General features: G+C 39.5%; 1 protein-coding gene across 12 annotated transcripts in view; it reads right to left on the bottom strand.

Annotated features, from left to right (window-relative positions):
• Window positions 1–18,728, bottom strand: part of AUH (AU RNA binding methylglutaconyl-CoA hydratase) — a 214,417-nt gene that overhangs the window by 158,331 nt on the left and 37,358 nt on the right. For 9 of the 12 annotated variants that reach the window (XR_002825858.1, XR_002825859.1, XM_004387976.2 and 6 more), the window contains 2 exons: window positions 13,663–13,730; window positions 13,469–13,556 (listed from right to left, as the gene is read on the bottom strand). The exons of 1 other annotated variant lie outside the window; for it this stretch is intronic. Coding sequence is in view for 9 of the 11 variants with exons in the window: in XM_004387976.2 (XP_004388033.1) it covers window positions 13,469–13,556; window positions 13,663–13,730 (156 nt within the window). In the remaining 2 variants the exon portion in view is untranslated. Of the gene's footprint in view, window positions 1–13,468; window positions 13,557–13,662; window positions 13,731–14,790; window positions 14,877–14,920; window positions 15,479–18,728 lie in introns of those variants that run through there. 2 more of the 12 variants (XM_023742123.1, XM_023742126.1) reach the window with 2 other exon arrangements.

The raw sequence follows: 18,728 nt of genomic DNA, 5'->3' as shown, positions 1-18,728 counted from the left end.
CTTGTCATTCCATATAAAGTTGAGGATTGGTCTTTCCATTTCTATAAAGAAGGCTACTGGAATTTTGATCAGGATTACACTGAATCTACAGATCGCTTTGAGTAATATTGATATCTTAACGATAGTAAATTTTCCACAAAACACAGAGCATCCTTCCATTTATTTAACTCTTCTTTAACGTCTTTCAACAGTGTTTTACAATCTTCATGTTATGTTGTAATTCATAGGTGGCATCGAGTTGGTTCCAAATCATAGCAACCCCCCATTTACAAAAGGAAAAAACACTGCCCAGTCCTGCGCCATCCTCACAATCCTTGCTATATCTGAGCCCGTTGTTGCAGTCACTGTGTCAATTCATCTCAGGGAGGGTCTTCTTTTTCGCGGACCCTCTACTTTACAAACATGCTATCCTTCCCCAGGGACTGGTCCCACCTTATAACATATCTTCTTCCGATCCTAATGCTATTGTTGTTAGTTCCCATCGAATCAATTCTGACTCATGGCAACCCCATGTGTGCAGAGTAGAACTGCTCCACTGGGTTTTCAAAGCAGTGTCTTCTGAGGTGTATCTCAGTGAGCTAGAACTGTTAGTCTTTCAGCTAGTAGTAAAGCCCCTAGCGGTCTATGTCACCCAGCCACCTGTGGTTTTGGATTTTAAAGACCTCTCACTAAAACTGCCGACATGCTTTACTGAATGTCATGTGATGGTCATCACGTGGATGGATACATGGGAGCCTCTCACTAATGAAGTTATCTGGTGAACAGATAAACAAACTGGTATATCCACACAATGTGGACTATTACTCAGCAATAAAATGAAATTACTAAGACAAGCAAAACGTGTGTGAACCTCAAATCATTATGCTGAACGAAAGAAAGACACAAAAGACCATATACAATATGACTCTGTTTATATGAAATTCTAGAAAAAAAACAAAACTACAATAACAGCAAGATCAGTGCTATAAGGGGCCAGGGTAGGGGAAGAAGACTGACTACAAATGGGTACAAGGGAATTTTTAAGTGATGGAAATGTTCTATATCATTACTGTGATTGTGGTTTGTACATCTGTCGAAACTCATCAATTATACACTTAAAATTAGTAAGATTTTATTACAAGTAATTCATACCTCAGTAAAAACTTTTTTTTTTAATTTCAGAAAAGGGAACAATCAAACAACACACAATGCCATGCTAAACTAATATTAATTTATGAGTTGACCGTTACGCGACCATCTAGATCCATTTGAACAATACACACAACATTTAATGATGCATGTTGGCAATTTTAGTGAGAGGTCTTTAGTCATAACACTATTTACTAGAATTGAAAAGCAGAAGCAAAACCACCCGAACTTTAAAAAAAAACAAAACAAAAACCCCACACTAGTGTAATGCAATTTAGGATATATATATATATATAGAAATCAATTACTAAGAATTGTTTACAATTTATTTTAGGAATTTCAAAGGAAAACATTCTCAGTCTTGGTAATTTCCATAAATTTTAATTTCAAAAAATTTACAGTAAAAACAGTATGTTTGTAGTTTGCTAGTTAGTGTTACACCAGTAAAAGAACAAAAATAATCAGATGACTGTGATAGTCTCACCAAAAGGACTTTTTCATAATTTCATTAAAGGCAATATATTTTTACTAACTAAACATTTTGAAATAGAATTATTTCAGCTTCCCCCTCCCTTTTTTTGAGAAGAGATAAAATATAAAAAGTAATTTCTAGAATATACTAGGAGAAGCAGCATATATTCAGCCCAATCTCTTATATAATCTCTATAACCAATGCCTCACAATAAGCTTTGACAATCAAAATTATATTTCTTAAAGGCAAGCCATGAACCCAGAAGCTTTGTTGTAATCTCCAGGAAACAGTGCACAACAGTGATTCCCAACCTAATGCCTAGGGTTATGGCATGTTTCTGAAAACACACATTATTATGAGCTGTGTCCCCCAAAAATACGTGTTGTAAATTCTAACCTCTATGACTGTTGTTATAATCTCATTAGAGAATGGGTTGTCTTTGTTATGTTAGCGAGACAGGGCGTGTCTTGAGTCAATCTCTTTGGAGATATAAAAGATAGGAAACACGCAAGCAAGAGAAGCAGAGTTGGGGAAGAGAGATGCCAAGCCACACGAAGATCGCCCGGGAGCAGAAGCTCAAAGACACAAGGACCTTCCTCCAGAGCCGACAGAGAAAAAAAGCCTTCCCCGAGAGCTGGCACCCTGAATTCAAATTCCTAGCCTCCTAAACTGTGAGAAAATAAATTTCTTTGTTAAAGCCATCCACTTGTGCTATTTCTGTTAGAGTAGCACTAGAACTAAGACAGAAATTGTTACTGGAAGAGTAAAGTGCTGCTCTAACAGATACCTAAAATGTGGAAGAGGGTTTGGAATTGGGTAATGGGTAGAGGCTAGAAGACTTTTAAGGTGCCGAACAGTAAAAGCCTAGATTGCCTTGAAGAGACTGTTGGTAGAATTACGGACGTCAAGGGCGATTCTGGTGAGGGCTCAGGAGGAAGTGAGGAGAGCTACAGAGAAAGGCCCTACCTTCTTAGAGAACACAGATGGCACCAGCAGTGGACCGCTGCTACAATGTAGATGTTCAATGTGCTTCTGGTGAGGCTTTCAAAGAAAACGATGAACGTGTGATTTGACAGTGGAGGAAGTATAATGCTTTTTATACAGTGGCAAAGAGCTTCTCTGAATTACGTTCGAATGTCTGGTGGAAGGAAGAACTTGTTAAGTGATGAACTTGATTATCTGGCTGATGAGATTTCTGAGCAAGATCTTAAAGGGCCCACCTGGTTTCTCCTTGCCGCTTACAGTAAAATGTGAGACGAAAGATGGATTTAAAAATGAACTATGCAAAATGAAAACAGAACTTAAAGATCTGGAAATTCTGTTGTACAAACTAAGGACGTGTCTTACAATGTTCACCAAGGACATGGCAATACAATCTTTTGATAAAGAGACTAAGCCTACGACTGATGGATCTAACCAACTACCACAGAAGAAAACCGATCAGCTTAGATTGAAAGGGACAGAGAAAAGACGAAAGGAAAGAAAATTGTCTCTCTCTTGGAAATCTACAGGCAAGAAACAGGCCAAAGGAGCTACATCTGTTGTCCTCTAAGAGAAGAAAAAGACCATCCCTGGAGCAGCTCAGAGATCAGCAGAACAGGTGGAAGAACACGGGAAGCCGGGCCTTCCTGGTTTCAAACAGACGTCTTCTGGATCTCAAAGGGTGGGGCTGCAGCCTCGTAGGTTCCAAAGAGGCAGATCTTCACCAACTTGGTCCCCGAGCATGGAGCTGCCATTAAGGTGTGCCAGGGGAATCGGGTCACCACCCAAAGCTGAGAGGCAGGGCTGCCATGCCTAAGGGGCAGAAGAACAGAGCCTCCGGAGCTGAGTGGATGGGGTCACCACTCAGAAGAACTAGCAGAATGGGGCTGCCTAAAGCCAAGGGAACAGAGTTGCTGTCCTAGTGGGCCTGGAAGATGGAGCTGATGCACAGGGCCAAGCGGCCTCCACCCAGAATCCTGACAGCATAGCCAATACCCAGAGTCTGGAGGGCGGGGCCATTACCTAGATGGTCTCAGAGAACAGAGGTTTATTTTCAAGCCTTGAGAACTAATGTAATTTGTTCTGCTGGGTTTGGAACTTGCTTGGTGTATGCTACCCCTTCTTCCCTCCAATTTCTCGTAATGGAAATGTCTACCTTGGGTCTGTTCCCCCAATGTACTTTGGAAGCAGATAACTTGTACTCTAGGGCCCTGGAGGCGCAGTGGTTAAGAGCTCAGCTGCTAATGAAAAGGCTGGCAGTTCGAATCTACCATCCGCTCCTTGAAAACCCTATGGGGCAGTTCTACTCTGTCCTCTAGGGTTGTTATCAGTCGGAATTGACTTGACAGCAGTAAGTTTTTTAGGTTTAGATTTCACAGGTTCACAGATAAAGAGGAATTTTGCCCCACAATGGAATCTGGACTTGGACTTGATTTAAGACTTTTGGGATGATGGGATGGGGTGAATTGTTTTGCATGTGGCAAGTACATGAATTATGAGTGGCCAAGGTATGGACTGTTACGGACTGAATTGTGTCCACCAAAAATAAGTGTTGTAAATCCTAACCTCTATGCCTGTGCAGGAAACCCTAGTGGTGTAGTGGTTAAGAGTTTGGCTGTAAACCAAAAGGTCAGCAGTTTGAGTCTACCAGGCGCTCCTTGGAAACCCTATGGGGCACTTCTACCCTGTCCTATAGGGTTGCTATGAGTCGGAATCAACTCAACAGCAACAGATTTGGTTTCTTTTCTGGTATGTCTATGCATATAATCCAGTTTGGGTTGTCTGTTACGTTAATGAGACAGGAGTGGTATAAAATGTGTCTTCAGTCAATCTCTTTGGAGATATAAAAAAGATTAAACAAGTGAGAGAAGCGGAGATGGGGGAAGAGAGATGCCAAGCCACATGAAGATTACCCAGGAGCAGAAGCTCAAAGAGACAAGGATCTTCCTCCAGAGCCATCAGAGAAAGAAAGCCTTCCCCTACAGCTGGCACCCTGAATTTGGACTTCTAACCTCCTAAACTGTGAGAAAATAAATGTTTCTTAAAGCCACCCATTTATGGTATTTCTGTTATAGCAGCACTAGGTAACTAAGACACGTACGCATAGGGAACACTGTCTACAGCCTTGATAACTATGACATATTTTTTATCTGTCCCTAGATGTTGCTGTGATTAGTAACAAAAAAAGTCATCCAAACACATTACTATAAACACAGCAGCATTCTAACTTTACACATCTTCTCAATCAATGTACGGCCACTAAGACGTGTTAAGTGTGTCCACTTTTAAGACCTTTAAAAGGAAACCTCAGGGCAGAGCAAGATGGCGAAGTGAGTGGATGCTCCCATCTACTCCTCCAGCAACTAACACACAGAACAAGGAATAAAAGTAAAGCACAGCCCGAGATCTCGGTCCTCCCCAACAGCAGCTGAGGAACTGGAGAACCAGGGCAAGTCCAGAATCAGGGGAGAGGAGGAACAGGGTCAGCACAGGAACTGAGAGATCCTACCTGCTAACATCAGGAGCGGGAGCTCATCACAGCCATTTTGGGACAGGACTAGGTAACAACCCCTAGGCAGGGAACACAAAAGGGGAGCTTATCTGAGGAAGCTCTAGGTGGATTGTTTTTTTTAAGTTATCACAAATTGGCCGTGGGAGTTCGCAGGCTGCACAAGTGGAAGGGGGCAAAGGAAGACCTTAACACTGCATGAGAGTACTGATGAGCCTCACTGAGGCCTGAAACTAACAGGCATGAGGACAGGGAAGAGCTGCAAAGGCAACAGGGTGAGGGGAACGGTCAAGACTGACAGGCAAGCAGGAGGTGGCCCCCAGCGAGACACCATGGGTAGTGTTTGTGCCTGTCCTGGGGCACTGGTAAGGGAGACTGAAAACAAACCCTCACAGTTACCACAGTAAAGTCAATCCTCACCACGCATGACAATGGTGGCATCCAGAGAAACCCTCCTCCCACACATGCGTATTGAATCCCAGAGACCAAGCATACAGATCTCTTAAATTTTTCCACAATAAACAGAATAAAAAAACTAAAGAAAAGATAACAAAATGGCTCAAGTGCAACAAAAACTACTAAAAAATACAAAAGCACAAGAGAGGAAGGAACACTCTAGAGTAAAACATGAAGAAGAGGAAATCTCTCATATGGAAGAACGAATAATGCAAAGAATTGATAATTTTCAGACGATGGCACTAAACATGTCTGAAGAAAGCAAAAAACACAGGAAACAAACTAGCAGAGTTCAGGAAGCAAACAGAGGAACAAAATGAGAGATTCAACAAGGAATCTGAAAACATAAAAAAAAAACAAAGAGAACTACTAGAACTGGAGAATAAAACATCTGAATTGAAAAAGAGAAAAGTACAAACAAATGTGAACAAACTCAAAAAGAAATATGGGATTCAGTTAAGAAATCCAGAATTACTGGAATCCCAGAGCACCACAACAATAAAGGCATAGAAACAATTTTCCAAGAGATAATAAGAATTTCCCAGACCTGACCAGAGAACCAAGCCTGCAAATACAGAAAGCTACACGAACCCTAATCAGAAGAGACACAGAAAGACCAACTCTGTAACATATCCTAATAAAATTCTTGAAAACCAAAGACAAGGAAAGAATTTTGAAAGCAGCAAGAGAAAAATGCAGTTTAACATACCAAGGGTCTTTCATAAGAATCAATGCAGATTTTTCCCCAGAAATTCTAGAGGTCAGAAGACAATGGAGATGTATACAAAATACTGAACCAAAACCACTGCCAAGAATACTCACCCAGCAAAGTTGTCATTCAAAAACGAGGGGGGTAATCGAGATATTCCCAAACAAACAGAAGCTCTGGGAATTTGCCACTACCAGACCAGCTTTGCAAGTATTACTCAGGGGAGTACACCAAATAGAAAGGCAAGAACATTAAGAAATAAGTACGAACTAAACCTACTGAATATTGGTTGTATATTGATGTTAACAGAGACACAAAAACAGAAATGGGAAGGAGGAGCATATCAGGAACAGATTTATTATGTTAAGGTTGTATGCTAACAGTTATTCTTATGCCAGACATTACAGTCATTGTAAGTCATGTAATATAACATATGTGGTAACCACTAAGAAATCACTAAGAAGACACATTCTGGAGAAAAGAAGGAAGTTAACAAAAAGGCTCATCACAAGAAAGTACCCAAATACAAACAAAAACAGAAAAATCAGTATAATAAATAAGACACAAAACACTCAAAAAAACAAGTAACAAAATGAGTGAGGTAGACAATTCATTTTTAGTAATAACCTTAAATGTAAATGGTCTAAACGTCCCATGCAAAAGGCAGAGTGGCAGAATGGATAAAAGGTCATGATCCATCCTTTTGCTGTCTACAAGAAAACCCACCTGAGACACAAGGACACAAACTGAAAATAAAAAGATGGAGAAAAATAGTCCATGAAACCAGTAAACAAAAAAGAGCAGGAGTGGCCATAGTAGTATCAGATAAAATAGATTTTAAATCAAAATCTGTTACAAGAGAGAAAGAAGGACATTACATAATAATGAAAGGGGCAATTCCACGAAAAATATAACAACTATAAATATGTATGTGGCTAACAGCAATGCACCAAAATACATGAAACAAATTCTGACTAATATAAAAGGAGAAACAGACAACTCCACGATAATAATAGGGGACCTCGACACATCACTTTTGATTACAAACAGAACATTTAAAAAGAAAATCACTAAAGACATTGAGAACTTAAATAAAACCATAAGCAAACTGGACGTAATGGACATATACAGAACACTCCAGCCAACATCAGAACAATACACATTTTTCTCCAGCACACATGGATCATTTTCCAGAATAGATCATATACTAGGACACAAAACAAGCCTAAGGAAATTTAAAAAGATTGAGATCATACAAAGCATCTTCTCGGTCCATAACAGTATAAAACTAGAAATCAACAACAGGTTAAATTAAGGGGAAAAACAAACTTACATGGAAACCAAATAGCGCACTGCTAAAAAATTATTGGGTCATACAAGAAATCTAAAGTGAAATTAAAAAATTCCTAGAATCAAACGAAAATGAAAATACTACATGTTAAAACCTTTGGGACAAAGCAAAAGCAGTACACAGAGGGAAATTTTCAGCAATAAATGCCTACATGAAAAAAGAAGATCCAAAATCATTAACTTAAACCGACAACTTGAAAAACAGAAAAAAAGATAAAAAAAAAAGTCAAAAGTAACCAAAAAAAGAAATAATAAAAAATCAGGGCAGAAATAAATGAATTAGAAAACAGAAAAACAATTAAAAGATTTAACAAACTGGAAGTTATTTCTTTGAAAGGATCAACAAAATAGACAAACCACTAGCCAGACTGACAAAAAAAAAAAAAATCCAGAGGAGGCAAATAACCAAATGAAGAAATGAAACTGGTGACATTACGATTCAGATAAAGATTATAACTGATTACTATGAAAAATTACACTCTCATAAATTTGAAAACCTAGAGGAAATGATCAAATTCCTAGAAACACACTACCTACCCAAATTATCAAAAATAGAACTAGAAAACTTAAAAACACCTATCACAAAAGAAGAGATTGAAGATGTCATCAAAAAACTACCAGCAACAACAACAAAAAACCCAGGACCAGATGGCTACACTGGAGAATCCTACCAAACACTCAACGAAGAGCTGACACCAATCCTACTCAGTTTCTACAAAAACAGAAGAGGACGGAACGCTACCAAACTCCTTCTATGAAGCCAGCATAACCCTGATACCGAAACCAAGCAAAGACATCACAAAAAAAGGAAATTTACAGACCAATATCCCTTATGAATACAGATGTAAAACTTTTCAACAAAATTCTAACCAATAGACTACACAGCAACATATCCAAAAAAATCATACACCATGATCAAGTGGGATTCATAGAAGGATTACCAGGGTAGTTCAACATAAGAAAATCAACACTATAATCTACCACATGAATAAAACAAGGGAAAAGAACCACATGATCATATCATTCGATGCAGAAAAGGCATTCAATAAAATCCAACACCTTTTTCTGATAAAGGCTCAGCAAAATAGGAAAAGAAGGGAAATTCCTCAACATAATTAAGGACATATTTGAAAAACCAACAGCCAACATTACACCCAATGGAGAAAGGCTGAGAACCTTCCCTCTGAGAACAGGAATGAGACTAGGATGCCTATTATCATCAGACTTATTCAACATTGTACTGAAACTCCAAGCCAGAACAATAAGACAAGAAAGAGAAATAAAAGGTATCCAAACAGGAAAAGAAGTAAAACTACCATTATTTGCAGGTGACATTATACTATATATAGAAAACCCTAAAGATTCCACAAAAAAACTGCTGGAACTAATAGAAAGATGTAGCAATGTTGCAGGATACAAGATCAACACACAAAAATCAGTCGGGTTCCTCTAGACTAAAAAGACTACTCTGAAAAAGAAATCAAGAAAATAAGACCATTTACAATAGCCTCCAAATGAATAAAATACCTAGGGATTAACCTAACCAGAGACATAAAAGACTTATACAATGAGAATTATCAAACACTGCTACTGGAGACTAAAAGAGACTTATAAAAACAGAAAGACATCCCATGCTCACGGATAGGAAGGCTTAATATAGTGAAAATGTCAATACTACCTAAAGCGATCTGCAGATTCAATGCAATCCCGATACAAATCCCAACAACATTCTTTACTTAATTGAAAGAACGAATGACCAACTTCATATGGAAAGGAAAGAAATCCCAAATAGCCAATGCAATATTGAAGAAAAAGAACAAAGCAGGAGGCCTCAGACTTCCTGACATCAAGACATACTATACAGCCACTGTAATCCAAACAGCCCAGTACTGGTTCAACGACAGACACATGGACCAATGGAATAGCCCAAAGAACTCAGAACTAAACCCAAACCGTCCATGGACAACTGATTTTCTACAAGGGGTCAAAGCCCATCCAGTGGGGCCAAGACAATCTCTTTAATAAACAGTGCTGGCAAAACTGGATATCCACCTACAGAAAACTGAAACGGGACCCATACCTCATCAAACACAAAAACTAACTCAAAATGCATCAAAGACCTAAATGTCAAACTTAAAACCATAAAATTCCTGGGAGAAAAATATGGGACCTAATCTTCGGTAAAAATAGGGTAACAAGAATTACAACAAATGCACGAATAGAAGAAAATAGGTAAGTGCGATCTCATAAAAATTATAAACTTCTGCTCATCAAAAGACACTATCAAAAGAGTAAAAAGAGAACCTATAGACTGAGAAAAAAAATTTTGGAAAGGACATATCAGGTAATGTCTGATCTCCAAAATTTATAGTAAACTTCAGCAACTCAACGACAAAAAGACAAAGCACCCACCTTAGTCATCTAGTTACACCGATACATAAGTATGCATAAATATGTACAGGAAGGCATATATGAATAACTGTAGGCATATGTGGAAACCCTGGTGGTATAGTGGTTAAGAGCTATGGCTACTAACCAAAAGTCAGCAGTTCAAATCCCCCAGGTGCTCCTTCAAAACTCTATAGGACAGGTTCTACTCTGTCCAACAGGGTCACTACGAGTTGCAATCGACTCGACAGCAACGGGTTTGGTTTGGTTTCAGTAGGCATATGTATATACACATGTATGTGTGTTGCACATGCATTTTCAAGTATAAAAGAAAGCACATAGGAGGCATAGTTATGTATACATCCTGGATAAAACCAAAAACACCTCATGGGATTGGTCTATTGGGTTTGAGGGATTAGAACCATAGTCTCGTGGGGCAACTCAGTCAACTGGTATAATACAGTTCATAAAGATGATATTCTACCATCCTACTTTGGTGAGTAGCATCTTGGGTCTTAAAAGCTTGCAAGTGGCCATCTAAGACACAACTATTAGTCTCTACTCATCCAGAGCTAAAGAGAAAGAAGAAAACCAAAGACTCAGAGAATAAATTAGTCTACAGAACCAACAAATCTACACGAACAACTTCATCATCTATCTTGAGATCAAAAGAACCAGATGGTGCCGGGGTATCACTACCGACCCTTCCGACCAGGGACTCAATAGATGGTCCCAGAGAGAATGGGAGAAAAATGTAGAATGAAATTCAAATTCCTAAAAAAAAGGCCACACTTACTGGACCAGGAGAGACTAGATGAACCCCTGAGACTACAGCCCTGAGACACTCTTTAAACTTGGAACTCAAATCATTCCCAGAGGTCACCTTTCAGCCAAATGACAGATTGGCCCATAAAATAAATAATATCACTCGTGAGTACTGTGCTCCTCTAAATAATTGCGTAGACGAAACCAAATGGTTAACATTTATCCTAGACTAAAGATGAGAAGGCTAGGGGCGATAGGGAAGCTAGATTAATGGAAAGAGAACAACCACAATGGAAATAACGAGAATGCTGATATATTGAGAAGAATATAACCAACGTCACTGAACAATATGTACAGAAATTGTTAAATGAGAACCTAACTGCCTGTGTAAACTTTCACCAAAAACACAATAAAATTTTTTTTTTTTTCTAAAGGGAAACCTCATACTCCAAGAGAGTAGAAACGACTGGTACAATGAATTCTGCCCTAGGAGTCAAAAGTAGTAGTTTCCGCTAAGTCACCACCTCTGACCAGGTCCTTAACCTCGAAGGGATTTTATAAAATCAAAGGATCTGACTTCTTCTATAGGCTTTTTTTATTCTAAAAATTTTCCTCTCAAATGTTGCAACAATAATTCAAGAATTCAGTTAACGCTCACAATTTTAGTTACCAAAGGAGAATATACTAATACACTCAGTAATTTTTAAAAATTATTTCATTTGCATATATTTGCATAATATAATTTATTAATATATAATTACAGAATGTTTCAGGATAGAGGAACAAAAACATCACCCACAACCCATGGTCTTATTTGTAGATTTAGTTAACATAGCTATTGTCCTAATGGGTGTAACATTTTGTATACTGTTCTCTCTACTCGTATAACATGCATTTTCCACACAGTAATACTATCTTTACAGTTATCACTTTAAACAGTTGCTTTCAGCATTTTAATGAGTGTTAAATTTACTGAATCATTTCCTTACAACTAGGCTACTGATATAACTAATCTAACAAACATTTTCATGCTGACAATTATTTCCATATTTTCTATTATTTCCTTAAGACAAATTTCCAGAAGCAAGATCACTGAATAAAAGGGTAAAAACATTTTTATAGCTGATTTTTTTAAAAGAGCACATGAGCAGGGGATGACTAGCCCCACTATAATTTCATAACCACTAACCTGCAGTGGGCATCTATCAGTACTTGGCATCACTAGTCCATTAACTTCACCCAACCTCCTACTTCACACCTTACTCTCCTCAAGCCTCTGTCATCCCCTCTCCAATTCTCAAATCTCAATCTTAACTGAGTCCTTGCTTCTCCTTTCACTGAAGAAAAAGAAAAAGAGAAGCAATTGGATGCATACTCCCACCAGATCTCAGTTATTTTCTCTTCCGCCTTACCCACGTATACTTGTTCCAATGAATGAACCAACTGCACGTGCTTCTAGCTAAAGCCAATTCTCCCACTCCGCCACTGGATTCCATCCCTTCTCACCTAAACAGGGACATTGTGCTCTCACCACCCTTTCCTAATTCTCTACTGGTTCATTCCTATCCACATCAACACATGCCGCTACTTCTCCAATCTTTACAAATAAAAATCCAAAAAACACTCTTAACTTCACTGCTCCCTCTCCCCAGTACCACACACTTCTCCATCCTCCTTTGCCCCTAAACTCTAAGAATTGTCTATATACTTACTCCCTGTCTCCAATTCCTCCTATTTTCATCTTTGCCTCTATCACTCCAATTAACTGCAAATGTTCTTGTCAAGGTCAGCAACGACTTCCACATCCCTCAATCCAATGATCAATTTGCAAGCCATTTTACTTGACCCACCAGCAATTTGATAACACTGATTATGCCTTCCTCATTGAACCGGTTTCCTCTCTTGGCTTCAGAGACTCTAAACTCTCACATTTTCATCCTCCCTCATTGGCCGCAGCTCCTCTTCTGGCCTTTCATGTTGTAGCGTCCAGGGCTCAGGCCAGCGCATCTCACTTGGATTACTGTCATGGATCTCTACTCTTCTCCTTGCTGGTACCCTTGCTCTCCTACAGTCTACTTTCAATGTAACAGTCAGAGTGATGCCTTTAAAACATAAGTCATAGCAAGTCAAATCTCTGCTCAAAATCCTTCCATGGTTTCTTGTCCCTTCAATGACCTATGATCTGGCCCCTTCGTTGCTTCTCTGCCCTCACCTACTGTTAGTTTGCCTTGGGTTCATTCCACTAGCTTCACCAGCACCTGCTGTTCTCTCTACAACTCTTCCTCCAACTATCTGCATAGCTAGCTCCTCCAAGTCTTTGACCATATGTCATCTTTCAGTAAAGCCTTGTTTGAGTTCAAACCTCCCTTCCCCCTTGTAACAGGGCAGCTACTGATAAATACAGAGCACAGTGCTGTGGGTAGAAGACCCAATTTTTCATTTCCAGCTGATGTTTCATAAATGTCATTCATGTACCACAAATAAATATTTTAATGTTTCAAAGTATTTTTTCCAGCTTTCTCAACAATCCACATGTTGTAAAAGTTCTACTGCTAACAAACAAAGCATATTTTTCTTTTCCTGAGAAACAATAAAAAACAAAGAGGAATTGTTTGTAATAGAGTATAAACCACAGACTAATGGAAAATGGGCTAATACTGAGGGAAAACTAGAATGCAGTGTAATTTCATAATAAAACGTATTTACATACCAGCACAGAATACCCCTGGGACTTCACTCCTGACTATTATGGTCCGCACTTTCTTATCAGATTTTAAAGCATCCACAGCTTTTGACAGCTAAACAGAAACAGAGAGGGTAAAGAGGAAAAGGGGAGATCGTTTTCAGTTTATGTCAACACTTTACCTTAAAATGAGAAGCAAATAGTTTTATTTTTACACTCACCATTTTTATAAGATTTTTACTGATTGCATTTTTGGCATGAGCTCTGTTTATTCCAAGCACCACGATTCCTAGTTAAGGGGAGGAAAAAAACAAACAGCACAAGCACCCGAGTTAGTGAGGTATTCAGGGTACAAAGACTCCCAAAACACACATCTCGTTAACTTGGGCCCAGGACTTAATAAATCTGCCACCGCACTGATGTTCTTCTTAAGAGCGCTATCATTACGTTTAACTTCCTTTTCAAAATAAGCATATTTTTAAATAACGTGGTATTTATAAAATCAAATTAAAATGGTTAATAGTCACCCTTTTCTTCGGTATTCTGAGAAGAAAACTTCATGACATCATATTCCCTTCCATTTACCTCTTTTTATGCACCACAAGGTAATCTACTCTATTTATTAAACTGAGAGACGGCGTGCACTGTAACAGCACTAGGGCAGACCAGGGGAATGCCATGCTTAAATAGAGTACTATTTAAAATGTGGTTTTGTCGTCGTCAAGTAAATGCAGAAATGTGGTTTTGTTGGCTTCAAGTATACACAGACATCAGAGCTCACAAAACCCTGTCACGTGCAAGTACTGCAGGATCTGCTTTTAGCTAGAATACCTACAGCTGCTATCTGCTTTACTCTTTTTATCATACTACATAGTTTTCAGTATTTCCATCCCAGGTTTCTCTCCTGGCCTCTGTCCCACCCAGTTAACAACTTGAGAGTACTTCCATTTAGAAGTCCAACAAGCAATTCCAACTTAATCTATACAATCATCTATACATTATCTCCCCTACAAAGCCCAGCTCTCCCTCCAGCGTCCCTAAATTCATCTGAGACCATCATCTAAACCTAGCTTCTCATCCCAATTGCTGCAATCAATTTTTCAATAATAAAGTCTATGTATAGCCTACTCCCTGCTTAAAATCTTTTAATTCTTTCCAAAAGATTTGAGTTCAAAGACCTTAATCTGACAGTCTAAGTCTGAACACAGCTGGTACTTAACCTTCTTATCCCATGAAAGCACAAATTCTCACTGTGTATCAGAAATGCCTCCCAAGGGTTGATGGTGGGAGTGGGTATGATCCTTATCTGTAATTAGGTTAAACTGAAGACAACAAAAATGTGCACACACCATCTCTGTGCAAGAAACTGCACATCCATTTATCAAAGAAAGTACAAAGATGAACTTCAGCTCCCAGAAGAAATCTGAAAGTATTCCATACGATCTCAGGATGGAGAACATCATGAAGTACAACTGGTACCTGGGACAGGCTCTGCACTGAACAGCTGAATGACCCTGGGGGAGGTCCCAATACTAAACAACAACAGCTCCCACTTCACACCCATTTGAGTACAGGCCAGGCACTGTTTCCAATGCTTCACATGTATTAACTCATTTCATCTGCACAACAAGCCAAGGCGCAGCACTATCTTCATCCTTATTTAACAGACAAGAACAGTGTAACCTGGAGAGGTTAAGTAACTACTTTCAGCTACTAAGTGGCAGTCTGACTCCATGCTTCAAAGACTATGATACATTTTTCAAGTTTCAGTTTCCTCAGGAAGAAAATTAAGCAGCTAAGATCTGATTCCATCATTCATTCAAATTTATTGGGTATGTATTATAGCGCTCAGCCTTGAAGGTACTAGAATCTAAGAGAGAAAAATGAACATTAATAAAATAATCATAAAAATATACAATTCAAAATGCTTTGTGAGCTATAAATGGTGCTAAAATAACTTGCAACCAGATTTGATATGGTCTGGAACAAGGAGGGGGAGCCTTGGTGGTGCAGTGGTTAAGAGCTCAGCTGCTAACCAAAAGGTTGGCAGTTCAAATCTACCAGCCGCTCCTTGAAAACCCTATGGGGCAGTTCTACTCTGTCCTAGAGTATGCGTTGGAATCGGGTTTGGTTTTTTTGGTTGGGACAAGGAGGGAGGTGAGGGAAAGCTTATCCAAGACTGTGCTGTTTGCACTGAGATTAGAAGGATGTTGTCATTATGTGCCACCAAGTCAATTACAACTCACAGTGAACCTATATAAAGGAGCTGAATTGCCCTATAGGGTATCCCAGGCTGTAATCTTTACAGGAGCAGATCAAAAGGTCTTCTTCTCTCCACAGAGCAGTTGGTGGGTTCAACGATTGACCTTTTGGTTAGCAGCCAAGTGTTTAACCATTGTGCCATGAGGGGTCCTTTTAGGAGGATGAGTAGGAGTTAATTAGTGGGGTAGAAGCTGGATTCCAGACAGAGAAGTATAGGAGAAAGCCTAAAATAGTCAAGGCCCCATTAAAGGACCTGTGAGGAGTCAGTGTACTAGAACACAGAGGAGGAGGGAAGAAATGGCCAAAATGAAAATGGAGAAGTCAGCCAGGGCCAGATAATGGCCTTACAGGTCCTGTTATAAATGCTGGCCTTCATCCCAAGAATAAGGAATAACCACTGAGGTAAACACATATGAAAGAAGATGACATTCAACGAGACAGACAACAACAAAAGAAGACCAAGGAGAGGCTGGAGGGAGTAAAGTTCCTGAGTTTGGTTTTAGATTCAAAGGAACCAGAAGTGCCTTTGAGATATCCAAGTTGATACCAACTCTGAGGGTAGAGGATACGGCGGCAGGCTCTGAGATCTGAGTGCTGGAGTTAAAATCCTAGTCTGCAGAGTCTAGCTACATGACTTTGGGCAAGTTACTTAACCCCTCTGACCCCAGTTTCTTACTATGTTAAATGATGATGTTGTTGTTACATGCCGTCAAGTTGATTTTCGACTCACAGCGACCCCATGTGACAGAGTAGAACTGCCCCATTTGGTTTCCTAGGCTGTAATCTTTATGGGAGCAGATCGCCAGGTCTTTTTCCCACAGAGCCACTGTGTGGGTTAGAACCGTCAACCTTTTGGTTAGCAGCGAAGTGCTTAACTACTGGTCATCAGGGCTCCTTTAAGTGAAACTAAGTTCCAAACTGTGGGACTATTGTGAGGATTAAATGATGTGATACATGTGAAGCTTACATCAGCACTCTATCACTATTATCCCTGCTAGCACGAAATTTTTCTTTACATCGCTTGATTTCTTTTTTAATTGTGCTTTAAGTGAAGGTTTACATTTAAAGTTAGTTTCTCACACAAAAATTTATACATACATTGTTATGTGGCCCTACTTGCTCTCCCTATGCTGTGAGAGCACACGCCTCCTTTCCACCCGACTTCCCATGTCCATTAAACAGCTCCTGACCCTCCCTGTCTTGTCATCCCACCTCTGGACAGGAGCTGCCTGTTTAGTCTCATGTATCTACTTGAGCTAAGAAGCACATTCTTCACGAGTATCATGTTATGTCCCACAGTCCAGTCCAATCTTTGTCTGAAGAGTTGGCCTCGGAAACTGTTTTAGTTCTGGGTTGACAGAGAATCCAGGGGCCATGCTTTCCTGGGTTCCTCCAGTATCAGACCATTAAGTCTGGTCTTCTTACTAGTATTTGAGTTCTGCACCCTACCTGTCTCCTGCTCCGTCATGGACTCTCTGTTGCGTTCCCTGTCCGGGTGGTCATTGGTGGTAGCCGAGCACCATCTAGTTCTTCTGGTCTCAGGGTGATGAAGTCTCTGATTTACGTGGCCCTTTCTGTCTCTTGGGCAAATATTTTCTCTGTGTCTTTGGTGTTCTTCATTCTCCTTTACTCCAGGTGGTTGGGACCAACTAATGCATCTTAGATGGCCACCTGTCAGCCTTTAAGACCCTAGATGCCACTCACCAAAGTGGGATGCAGAATATTTTCTAAACAAACTTTGTTATAGCACGAAAATTTTTGATGCAATAAGTCCCAACATTTTATCATAATGCATGCTAGGTATGATATCAATAGGATTATTACTCAAGTGTAAAGTGCCATCAAAATTCTTCTACCATAGTTAGTATCAGTCAGTACATTAGAGCTAGTTCAGAGGTTTTCATCTCATATTTGAGACCTGATGTTCTGGGCACTTTCATCTAAAAGAGCTGAAGATTACCTCTGCAATTGAAAATGAATCTTCCAGTGCTTACTAACTGCGCCATCAAATACATTAGTCAGCTATTGCTACACCAAAGGGGAAAAAAACCTTAATTTTATTCAGCAGAGCCTAACTATTACTTTCTGTTTTGTAACTGCCCCCATTTATTTCACAATTCAATAGCTTCTTAAGAAGTCAGTTATCACGCACCCTCCTCACATAACCTAGCCGAGACAGGTTTACTCACAAAAGCCTAAGTAATAATACACTAACCTTAAAGACATGTTATAGACGTTCTCTGCCTTTTGATAAAATGTATCATAAAAATCTGTGGTAAATCTGTAACAAGTTCACATTACAGCATTAAACCTGCTCTATAAGGTTCCGAAAACTGAAGGATACACACAGTTGATTTTCCTGGGATTTAAAAAAAAATATACGATTACGTTTTCCTTGTAAAAAATTGCAGTAATATATCCAAAGTGAAAACCCTCCTTTCCTAGACCCATGCCAGTCACCCCCCAGATACAGCCACAGCTACCTGCTGATATGCAGACTTCCAGAAAATGTTCAATATACCTACATATAGAAGTACACGTAGCCCCCAACTTACGATGGGCTTCCATTCTGACAACTCCACTGACCTCATTTTTTTCTTTCCCTTTTTTAGTTTTCATTATTATTCCCTTTTGTTATGACCAGCTTGGTATTAATTCTTTTTTTTTCCCCTTCCAAAATTTTTTCCTTCCTTTTTTTTTTGCTTTTATTTGTTTTCCCCTTCTTTTGCCGGCCCCCGCTTCTTTTCCCCCCTTGATTCCCCATGTCCATTCAACCAGCTCCTAACCCTCTCCGCCTTCTCATCTCACCTCCGGACAGAAGCTGCCCACTTAGTCTCTTGTATCTACTTGAGCTAAGAGGCACACGCCTCACAAGTATCACTTTATGTCCCACAGTCCAGTCCAATCCCTGACTGAAGAGTTGGCCTCGGAAACTGTTTCAGTTCTGGGCTAATAGAGAATCCAGGGGCCATGCTTTCCGGGGTTCCTCCAGTATCAGTCAGACCATTAAGTCTGGTCTTCTTAC

The sequence above is a fragment of the Trichechus manatus genome, unplaced genomic scaffold (genome assembly GCF_000243295.1).
Source record: "Trichechus manatus latirostris isolate Lorelei unplaced genomic scaffold, TriManLat1.0 scaffold00201, whole genome shotgun sequence".
NCBI lineage: Eukaryota > Metazoa > Chordata > Mammalia > Sirenia > Trichechidae > Trichechus > Trichechus manatus.
Note: the sequence above shows the minus strand (reverse complement) of the source record. Positions and strands in the feature narration are given on the sequence as shown.